Source organism: Labrus bergylta, chromosome 1 (genome assembly GCF_963930695.1).
Source record: "Labrus bergylta chromosome 1, fLabBer1.1, whole genome shotgun sequence".
Taxonomy (NCBI): Eukaryota; Metazoa; Chordata; class Actinopteri; order Labriformes; family Labridae; genus Labrus; species Labrus bergylta.
This window is the reverse complement of record NC_089195.1, coordinates 7993270-8005382: the sequence shown is the minus strand read 5'-3', so window position 1 is coordinate 8005382 and position 12113 is coordinate 7993270. Positions and strand designations below refer to the sequence as shown.

The 12113-nt window shown below is 39.8% G+C and overlaps 1 protein-coding gene across 1 annotated transcript; it reads left to right on the top strand.

The window, feature by feature from the left end:
* Positions 1 to 3661: 3661 nt before the first annotated feature.
* Positions 3662 to 8705, top strand: LOC109985529 (zinc finger protein 529). The gene is made up of 3 exons (XM_020635897.3): positions 3662 to 4277; positions 5182 to 5502; positions 6738 to 8705. Exons 1-3 carry the CDS (start codon positions 3797 to 3799, stop codon positions 7298 to 7300), a joined length of 1365 nt encoding a protein of 454 aa, XP_020491553.2. The 5' UTR covers positions 3662 to 3796; the 3' UTR covers positions 7301 to 8705.
* The last annotated feature ends 3408 nt before the right edge of the window (positions 8706 to 12113 follow it).

Sequence of the window (12113 nt, the reverse complement as noted above, 5' to 3'; positions counted from 1 at the left end):
AGTTTTCTGTTCGTCAGTATGTTGTTCACCGCTCTTTTGTTGACATGTGATTCTGCCAAATCACATGTAGCATTCATATAAAGGCAAATATTCCCATTATAGCGTCGTAGCGGACTCTGTTGCTCCGTCCACTTCTTCCTCGTCTTTTTTTTTTAAATCACATCTTACCACTATGTCCATGTTTTATACAGTATTTGGTTTAATGGAGCTCTGAGGGGGATGAGAATGTCCTTAGCCCTGCAGGAAGGCTAATCGGTGGGGCTACTTGATCAATCACAGTTTTTATTAAGGTGCTTGATGAAAAGTTTATTCCTTAGGGGAACATAATTGTGTACAAAACGTGCACTTTTTCAAACTAATAAAGGCGTAACTGGCGTACTAACATTAGCCATTGCTAGCTTCAATGAAAATATAATGCTGCAGAAGGCCTACACCATTTTGTCAGTACTACCCCACACTGTAGAGCCACACCGCCATTTTACTTCTCTGTGGCCCTTAATTTCTTCTGCAACTAATCAAATTTAGTCTCAGAGAGGAATGTCGAAGGCAAAGCATGAAAATCTGTTTGTGTGTGTGTGTGTCTGTGTGTGTGGAGGTATGCAGTGAGAGGAGGACACTGTCCTGTGAGGTCATGCTGAGTTTGTTAGGCACATGACAATTTACACGCTGCATTTGAAGATGCAGAGGGAGTCCAGAGTCAAGTTAGACCTAACTGTGAAGATTAACAACTCAACTGATTGGTTATACATTCACAAGAGGAACGTAGTATTACAGGTCTTACTTTTATCTTTTTTTATTTTGTTATTTGTTCTCCTCATCTACATACCATTTATCACATCCTTTCTTAACTCTTACTGACCTCTTGACATTTGACACTGTCACTTACCTGAGATGTGGTGATGCTCTGAGCCACCTGTGGTCTCTGTTTCCTTGTGTTCTGATTCCTCTGACTCAGAGTCCCAGGAAGGCCTGAACCAGTAAAGCAACTCCTGTCTCTCCTCCCCTTAATTTTGTTTCTCCCTCTCATAACCCTCCACATCTGTATCCATATCTCACCAGTCAGCGTTTTCTTCTCCTGTCGTTCTGAGCAGCCTGTGCAGATTTACTCCTGTAACGATGTCTGTCCAGTTAAACTTCCTTCTTCTACGATTGGAAATCTTCCACAGCACAGGCAGTCAGCCCCGTCTTAGTGGAGGAGGATATTGGGGCCTCTGTCATGTTGGTGAGCGTGTCCAGGTTCTGAATAAGGAGAGGAGGACATTGTCAGGGGAGAAGGTTAAGGTCTTTATATGCAATTTTTTGATCCAGCAGATGTCGCCCTTGAGCACCAGCATGAAACCAAAACAACTCGCGCTGCATTGCTGTGTTAGCATGCTAATGCTAGCGATCTTTATTATGCCTGTATCATCACACTGCATGTAAATTTACCTGAAATGAGCGTGATCTAGAAACACAGTTAAGCAGTGAGTACAGTATGTTATTCTTCTTTTCTCTAGTCACTCAATTAAACAACTTTTATACGTGAGGGGAGGAGCCAACCGGCCGTCCAGGCGATGTAAACAAACTTAAGATAGGACTCTGAAAACTCTGAAAGCATCACAGACAGTGGGACTCAGGTGTTACACCCATTGTAGACAGTCATGACTCACTGAGTTATTTTCAGAGGATATACTTGATTTCTATTACATTTAAGTCTGAAAAATCACATATAAAGACTTTAAAGGGCTGACAGGAAGGTAGGAGAAGTTGGGAAGTGGGAGAAAAGAAAGAGACCAGAAAAGTCACATCAGTTCATATAAAGTGAACTAGCCCGGTTCAAACCACTCCTTGCTCACATTTGTTAGTGGCCGACCCGCTGACTGAAAAATTATGCTGATTTTTTTCCAATGAAATGACTGATTGATTACTCAAATCAACATTTGATGAAGTTCATAAAACAATTTCTACATGTGTTACATTAGAACAGTATATTGATATTTACATTGTATACGTCTCAGCAGTCTATTCCCTCAAATACAAAAATACAAGTGACAGACGACTCATCAATAAATAAGTTTTACACCATACAAGTCTGACATTTATACCAGATGTTTTTGCTACACCTGATGAGTTTTATGTCATCATGCACAAAGACTGAAATGTGCCAACTCTTTCTCTCATGTCATTTAACATTAACATCTCCTTTTGTTTTTGTTTTTTAAATCATATCAGGCATTCTGGTTGGTAGGCCTAATTGTCACAGCTGTATTACAGAAAGTTCCTTTACCAACCTCAAATTGATTATTAGAGAATTCTTACTTTTTTTCTTTGGTTAGATCAGATAAAATGAACATCACAGACAGACAGACAACCTATTTACTAAACCAGCATCCAGACCACAACCCACGTTAATACCAAGCCGACCCACATCCTGCTGGCTCGTCAACGGGGCTCAAGTACGCGTGCGTGGGAATAAGGTAAATAAATAAGAGTAGGCGAATCCATGAATGACGTCAGCGCGGAGGTGCGCGTTTTTAGAAGCCAATTTAGAAAGTAAAAGGGAAAAAACTCCTCTTAATACAGATTTCATATCTAAGTCAAAGGGAGAAAAGGGACATTAAAACTCCTCTTAATACAGATATCATATCTAAGTCAAAGGGAGAAAAGGGACATTAAAACTCCTCTTAATACAGATATCATATCTAAGTCAAAGGGAGAAAAGGGACATTAAAACTCCTGCTAGCCCTCTCAGTCTGTTTTCAAAATGTTCCTCAGTCATACAATGAAGAAAAGTAAGCAGTTTCCCTGTAGTGGTGTAATTTCTTGACAGTATCAGCTGACTCTATTAATACTTCAAATATGGATAGGCCTACATTTATGAAAAAATGAATAAGAATAAGGACTTGTAGCCTACCTTATATTAACTTTTATTGAAATAATTCCAATAATTTATCATTGAAAGAAAAACTCTGAACTACCAAAGAGTCTCGGGATTTTCCTATAGATCCTGAAGGCAGCATCATTAAAACGAGACAAATTCCAGGTGTGTAGCTGCCATAAAGCGCGCGAGGATTCAGTCTATATTTTTCGACAATTAATGATCTAGTTTTAGGAGCGGTCTTCTTTTTTTTTCTTCCTCCACTTCTTTTTCAGACTAATCTGAACATGTTTGGGGGTTTCACTGGACTGCTGAGGTGTCGCAGGGTTCTTTCTCCTGGGACACGAGCAATGATTCAACAACGTGCAGGTTATATTAACAGCAAACCACCGAAGGATAACATTGGCCTAATGGTAAGTTTTGAAATGAGGCTAATTTCTCTATCAAATGTCCCCCTCTTGCAGGATGTTGTAAGATCTTACAGTGTTCCTTAAAAGTTGTATTAAATAATTAGGGAAATTATTATTGAAATTAAATAACAAGTCTGTGTCCTGCAGGAATCCGCATTTGTGATGACTGTGCTGACTCTGGCCTTACTGGGACCTTCTGGTTGGATACTTTCCCAATTGGACGACTACAAAAACCGTGGCTGATCGATGAGGCCCTGAATTCATCATTTTGATTCGTTTGAAAGTGCTTCCTAAAACTTTTAGTGATAATAAACTCGTTTTTTCCCCCTCCTTTTACAATTGTCAGTTTTTCTTAAGTGATGCAGTTTTGCCACTTCACCAGTAGGTGTCAGAAGCTACTGGGCGGAAGTGAAACCTTTTGATTAGCTCAGTAACAGGCTGTCTCACAACAAAGCATCCATAACCGAGAAAGACAGGGGGCAATTCTGAATCATGGTACAGCTCTGAAGTGCCTTTTTTTAAGTTCACCATGAAGCCGAGCTTGACACGGACTAGAACGGGCTCGTGTGAGACAAAAGCAGCGCTGTCTCTTCAGGATGAGCTCGTCGCAGCGATACATGGCGCGTTTGAGGTGGCTGTGGAGATCACAGTACGAGAGGTTTCAAAGCTCGTCGACCAGGTAACAGGCGACGTGTGTGACGAGATGCGACGAGAAAATGAGTCCCTCAAACAAAGACTGCAGGAAGCTGAAGCTATGCTGGACTCAACCCGGATTCTGAAGGCAACCAAACACACGGATACACCCACTTTCTCAAAATACAAACAGGAAAGCCCAAATCTCCTAGTGAGAGGGGTCAACCATCAGCCTGTTGAGCCTCATTATGAACACTTCAGTAGGGCAGAAGAGCAAAGGTCAGATGTTGACGTACATATGCAGCAAGTCATTCAATCTTCAGATACGGAGAAACTCAATGGATGTCATGGTGCTTGTGATGCGTTCCCTGTTGTAGGTATGTAGCAACTTCTTTGTTTACTCTCCCACCACCATGACATACGGGTCACTACAGAGTTAAGTGACGTTGTCTTAGCTCATAGCAAACTGTACAAAAAAAATCATGTTTCTGTATGGTGCTGCCTGTTTTCACACATTTTTCAGACATACTGGGAGACATTTCATGTTGCCTGTGTTTACAGACAGTCATTACAAAAGGGCAATATGTAGTAACTAATGTTAAGATGTGTTTCATTAACACACTTTTGTAGGCTTCAAAGATTTCCTCGAAGCCAACTCTATTGCCAGAATTGTTAGTAAATGCACATTTAATGAGTATTATTATTTGTCTCGCTTTGTAGCCTACTGTTTGAAGTCCCTTTATGTTAAAACACAATAAGTTTTTAGAGCAGAATGAGAAGTCCAGTAACATTTTGGTAAGAAGATGTTCGTTATTTACCCAGCAAGAGGAAATTTGGACACTGTGTTGTTTAACATGTTACAATAGGCATAAATACACACGCACCAAATCAGATCCTATGGAGATGTACTGATCGAGAGATGTCAGAGTGAACTCTTTGCAGTGTTGAGTGCCTTGCTTAAGGGCCCCTCAGCAGTATTCAGGAAGTGAACTGGCATCTCTCCAGCTACCAGACCAATTTCCAGACTTGGTCCGCACTGGGCCTTGAACTGGTCCCAACAGACTGAGCTACTGCTGTCAATCACAAAGTTGTTTCATCCTTAAAGTGACTAAATCCATGTACACCATGTATTAATACACATGATTATACTGAGGTTTATGTGCATTAAGGGCATTCAAAGTAAATGTGTCCAAGTGTCTGACATTCATAAGAATGACTTGTTGACCTTAAATCTCAAAGATAAAAACATTATTTTGCTGTTTGTAATCTTTTCATGTACAGAAATCAGAGAAGAGGAATCCCGTGTGTGCATGGAAAGACTGGAGAGCATTCACCAGACATGCCGAGACTTGGAGGCTCAAGTCAGCGTCTCACCGCAGCTTCCCTGCAGGGGGGACAGGTCCACTTTAGGACAGTTTAGAGTAAAGCAGGAGACGCCAGAAGAAGAAGAAGAAGATGGTTCTGACTGCTTTTTAGACTCCATAAAAGTGGAAGATTTCAGCCCTGAGTGCATGTCAGCGGTCCAGTCCAAAATGTTGGAGGAGTGGAAACCAGAAGTGCTGGATGACCAGGGTCAAGACTCAGACACACTGCCTGCTCAGGGTAAGAAGAAAACAAAGCTTCACCAATTTATCTTTTTTTTTTAATGTTTTTTTTTCCACAGCAGCTCATCTTGATCATCTTTCAATTTAACCTTCATTTAACCAGGAAATAAAACTCATTGAGAGTGTCCTGGCCAAGACAGGCAGCTGCACAATGAACAGAGTTTCACAAAAACAACGAGCAGCCAAACATAGTCCAACAAAAATAAATCATTAGACTTTAAAAGACACAAAAAACAAATCTGAACAGCAAATGTTTGTCAATCCTAAACCCATCAGGAAGAACATCTACAGCCAGATGTGTCTGCCTCTATGTCATTTAACATCCTCTTAAAAGCGTCCAACGAGAGAAGCTCGTTAAAGTTTCAGCTCTTTTTGTAACTCTTTCCAAGTAAAGTGAGCAGAAAAATGAAACACCTTTTTCCCCAGTTCAGTTCTGACTTTTGGAACAGACAGTAAGAAAAGGTCCTGGGATCGAAGATTATAAGACCCTGTACTCTTCTAATTCATGAAGGTCAGAAGGTATGGAGGAAGTAGACCTAAAATCGACTTTTTTTAAAAGTCATTTAAGTTTTTTAAATGACTGTGAACCTCAGAGCTCCATGATACACCGTGTCCAGAGCATGAACGCTTTGTGAGGAGGTGTTCATGTATAAATCCAGCACAGACATAAAAGTGGCAGCAACCAGCCTCTTCTTAGATCTGAAAGAGAGGCAGGATTTGATTCTAAAGTAGAATCCCAGTTTCAGCTTTACAATTTTTACCAGCTGCTAAAGTGAGTAGTAAAAGAAAGACTCATCAATGATAATAATTGATGTAGATAAATAATAATACTTTCAACTCCATCAAAAAATGGGGGAGTAGCTACATATTTTGCTTTAATTTTGCCTGAAATAAAATGTCTATTATCTCTGCTGTTTTGTCAGGACAGGATCAGAGCTTTAATAAGGATCAACTCTAACGGAAAAAAAAATACTTCTTATTTTTTTCAAGATTTATTTTGGGCTTTTCGTGCCTTTAATACAGAGACAGGACAGTGGATAGAGTTGGAAACCAGGGAGAGAGAGCGGGGAATGACATGCGGAGGGGGCGCCGCGGGTGGAGATGAACCCGGGCCTACCGCTCGAGACGAGAGTCTCAGTACATGGGACGCGCACCCTAACCATTGCGCCACCAGCGCGCCCCTGAAAAAGTTGTTTTAAAATTCTTTTTTTTTTTCATTTTCTTTTCCTACAGCGACTCCAAATCTAACACCCCACCTACCACCAACCTTAGAACCTCCATCCCTCTCCTCAGAGTTCTCACACGTCTTCCAGCTGGAAGAGCCTTCCGCCATCCAAGAAGCCTCTCAACAGGTTTATGGAGTCCGCTTACGAACCAGCCGAAACCCCAGCAACCCCTACGCCTGCAAGTACTGCGGTCAGATTTTCCAGCTGCCCAGCCTGCTCCGGAGGCACTACGGCCAATGCCATCTAAGGCTCCAGCAGTGTTTCCAGCAACCCATAGCAGGAAACAAGAGGACCAGACTGCTTTACCCGCCGGGCTGCAGCCCCATCCGCTGCACCGTGTGCAGCCGAGAGTTCAACCGCATGGAAAACCTCAAGACTCACCTTCGCATTCACACGGGAGAGAGGCCGTACACCTGCTCCGTGTGCTCCAAGTGCTTCCGTCACTCAGGGGCGTTAACCAGGCACTTCCGCATTCACACCGGAGAGAAGCCTTACGTTTGTGGACAGTGTGGGAAGTCTTTCAGGAACCCTGGGGGGCTTAAATTCCATCAGCGTTCACACAACAAGTAGCTACAGCAAAGAGAGACTCAATGGTTTATGTTACATGAAAGTAGCGGTATCATATTTAATATAATGCTCAATATGTTTTTAAACAGTTTTGTAGCATTTGACTGACTGTATACCCAATAGCGGATGTTAATATGTGATACTGCGAAGGCTTTATGAATTTTACTTTCAATCCTTTATCCAGATTATGAGTCACTTTTAACAGGTTTTAAGTGTAGACCTCAGCAGACGAAGCGCAAATCATAGACTGGATATAAATATGGACAACATGTCTCCATCTCCTTCACTTTCACAAAAATGAAGCCAAAACACCTCCTTCAAAAGCGCTGACATATTGCATTGGTGATGTCAGTTTGAGCCAATGACACGGGATCTGGCTGGTGGAGCCACAGAATTAGCACACGGCCTTTTCCGCAAACCAAAGCACACGATAAACTTATCGCTAAAACAGCAAAGATCCCTCACGGTGGTAAAGTCCACAGCAGAACAGATTCTTGTGTCGGTTTGGAGCAAACACTCGTGGTAATGGGAGGTTCGATGAATTAGTTTTCTCTAACGTTCTTCTTCGACTCTGTTTATCGCATAAAGACCGCTGCAGGACCCTCATTTGTCAACAGAGTCATGATGTCATATCCGGCTTTTTTCACATCACATAAATTAAAACAAAACCGCTCAGATGACCGAACGCTTGGACACAAATCAAAGTAAGAACTAACTGTGATGACAGAAACCACGTTTGATAAAAATGTATTTGATGTTTATTTTAATGTTAAAGTTTGCCCCATGTGTCATCTGTTAACATGGAGGAGGCGGGGTTTATAACCTGTACTGAAGCCGTTATAACTGTCAACAGAACAGGGGGAGCTCCAAATACTTTGGCTTCACTTCTCTCCCACTCTTGTGCTGCCCAATCTGTATACAGTCTATAGTATGAGTACCCTTAACTATCTGTTTAGTATATAGATGGTACATGACACTCTGATATCAGATTGTTAAGTCATTCACGGCCAGCGTATCATGATGTAACCTACAATGAGTCTCTGGCTTCTTTAAACACTGCTAGGTCAAAGGAAACCGTCCAATAATAATATCTCTCCACGTCTGACCAAGGAGATAAAGAGTATTGTTTTCCTGTTTAGTCTGCTGTTACTAAATCAAATGAAATTATTATTCAGTGTTGATGTTTTATGAATCACTGTCCTCATTAGTACAAACTGAAAGTACAAAGTACAAAGTATAGCTTTTTGATGGGGTGGAAACTGTTCAATGCTATATTTTCAAGCAAGTCTTACAGTGGTTATTACAGAAAAACACTTATTTTCTTTTTTCTGGTGCAAATGATGTATGTTATTTTGACTACAGTGTATGGAAAATCACTTAATTTATTTAATAAAAGTATGAAAATGGCTCAATTGATTTATGTTACTGACAAAACTGTAAGCTGGTAGTCCTCCCTAGTGTATCTAAAGCAACCATCCTCTCACATGTCCCTGCAAGGTTTTATAACACAAACAACTATTCCAGAAGTGCCCCAAGAAAGAAATGACCATGATGATGCTGGAAACTAAAGACTACAAAGATCAGACAGACATGGACATGGTATGAAAAAACGTGTGACTCCACAGCTATCAGGCCTCCCAGTGCTCTCAGCTCACTGAAGAAGGGAGGTCTCTTAAAGCTACAGTAACCTAAAGCAACAGATTTATCAAGAATAAACAAAACAGCCATTAAAACATGTTAAAACACTAAATCAAATAATAAACTGTATTTGCCATTACAATGAGTATTTTTCTTATATAAAACACACCAACTCTAAAAGAGTATTATTAAACGAATCATAAGAAAACATCGAGCCAGTCCTTGCCTCATACAAGGGGCCAAAGTATATCAGCTTTTTTGAACCTGTGTCAATAAACATGTGACTTTGAAAGTCTAAATGCTGTCACACTTTAAAGTAGTCAAAGATAGCAGAAGATGAAACCAGGTCTGGTTAAGAAGCAGCCTTTACGGAGTCCTCCTCTACAAGTCAAGTCAAATGTATGATGCCATTTGAGGGTGACAAAAATGGTTTTATATATATATATATATATATGTATATCCAGACAATATCACACAGGAGGGATAGATGTATTGTACAGCTGTGATTCGGTTGTAGGTACAAGGCCGAATGATAATTACAGTGGTGCTGATTTCCAGCTCCACTTAGATAGATAGATAGATACTTTATTGATCCAGAGGGAAATTCAAAGCATCCAGTTGCAGGCTACAAAGACGTACATGACATGAAACTTTTGTTACAAATTAACCACAAAAGTCTGTTACTCTGTTTGTTTCGCTGGTTACCACTGACCTGTTTTTGTATCATGCAACCGGTAAAATAAGAGCTGTTGTGTGATGAGGTTAATTAATAAAGACAAACACTGTCTGCAGTAATGCTAATTAGAGCTCAACCTACCGATATTAGCCTACCCAGTGGCTATCGGCTACTTTTGTTCTAGATATGTGCCGATATTACTAGATTTATTCACCAGTCAAAAAGCATTTCATTAGAGTTTCACTGTATTACAGTAGTAATTCTCTTTCACCAGCAGAGGGCGCTACATGGATTTCAAGCATTATGACTCTCCAGAGTGTCAAGCGCTGATGCACGTACATGCGTAGTTACTTTTCAGTTGAGTGACCGTCTTGTCTTGGTTATATATATTTTCCCCAAGTGCTTTGAGGGTGTTTCTGCATTTGAGGGATCAACGCAATAAATGTGTAAATATATATCTATCTATCTTTATCTACAGATCAAAGATAGATCTAAGATATCGGCTGATATATCGGTATTAGATTTTTTCTCTCCCCAAAAATCCTGTATCAGTCAAGCCCTAAAGCTTATTAACTGTATTCAAAACTCCTGCATGAGGCCGATATCAGCACTCATAGGATTCCCTTTGTCCAATCAGATTGCTTGGATGGAACTCAAGCATTATTTAACGCATTATATAACTAGTTAACACATGTCATTTCACACTTTGTAATCAAAGTTGTGGTGGATGTTTACTTTTATAACCTATATACATAGAATATGGACGCAATATTACTAAAACTATTCTGGGTTAAACCACAACTCCCATAATGCACATGCCATATATTCTAGTATAACAAAGCCATAATCTATGAACATTGAAAAAAAAAAATTAGACAATGTGTTAAATCTGTTAGACAATGGGTTGAAGTTCACTCTGATGAATTGATCACTGGCTGGGGGCTCCTTGACTGAGTTAGGAACCAGAGAAGTGTATTCAGCAGAGACGAATTCATACTGATCAGTCACCTCTTTCTGTGAAGGAGGAAGTGCCACAAATCAAGAGAACGAAAACAGCCTAATGGTCTTCTTTGGACGAGTTATGAGGGGTCAATAAACATGCAGTCAACAGTTACACAACTTCTAAACCTTTGATGTCCTGAGTGTATTGTGAAGTTCATTGATCATTTTAAGTTTCAGTGGAGAATGTGAAGAAGAAGATAGGCCCGCTCACTTGATTAAATGCGACAAAAAAAGGTTTTTATTAATCCCAATGTTTCGACCAGAGGTCTTTTTCAGGTGATGATTTTTTTAACAAAGGGGGGGGGCTCGTATATATATACAGTATATATATATATACACATTTTTTACACCAATGGCTGAAAGGCACTATGATGGCAGGTGTGGTCAAATATTCAAAACGTCCCAAGGTGAAACACATCTCACCTTTCAAATATAACATCAGGAAAAATACAAGGTGAACATACAAATAAATACATGAACAACAACAAGAACATACATTAATGTTAATATGCGAAGGACAGTAAACACATCTGATTTGTTTGTTTAATGACAGATGTTTACATGTTCTAATTTAGTCATTTTAAATATATTTTTATTTTTTAACAAGTTTTAACAATGTACATATTTAATAGGTTATATTTAAAAACATTTTATAGTGGAGAATGTTGCCATACTGTGTAAAAACACATCCACACACAAACAAATGCAGACGTACACACACTGTGCCTCTATTTCAATATTAAATCATCTAACCAAACGACTGAGTCTGCAGACAGGTAGAGCTTGATTGGAGCAGACTCTCTCTGGGGGAGCTGGAATAATTAAACCCTAATGAAATGTTTAGCAGCTTCACTACAAAGTATATTAGTACATCATTATTTACACTATGGCAGCAGAAATAAGAGGATGTTTTGTGTCTGACTCCACACTGAAGAAAAAACATGAAGCGTGTGTGTGCCTTTACATTTTTGAATGAGGCAGGAATGAGTAGAAGTTGAAGTAAATGTATATTCAACTGTCTAAGTGTACTTGCTTGCTTTATTATGCTTCTAATTGCAAATGTATGGATAGTTGAATATATCCATGTCTACATATATAAACCTGCTCTGTGAATGTGAAGTTATTGTGTTTTCCTGCCCATGCATATGAATAATTATAACAAACTTGACCATCGTCTTTTCTCTCTCTTTTTTGTAACTGACTAAATATTGCACAACTTTATTTACATATAAATTTCCACTGAGCATGAAATAAAAATAAAAAAATGTTTGTGTGTGTGTGTGTGTGTGTGTGTGTGTGTGTGTAATTGAAGTCACATCCTGGCCTACATTATCTTTGTCTGAGTTCATCTCTTTAATCCCCACTAAACACTGAAAGAAGCTTAAACGACGTGGTTTATCAAAGTGCACACACAGTCAATATGATGATAGCACTCCGCAGCTGAGAAATCATTTGACTCTGTGATCGACTGTGTGAGACGGAATCCTGTTTCTCTGCTAT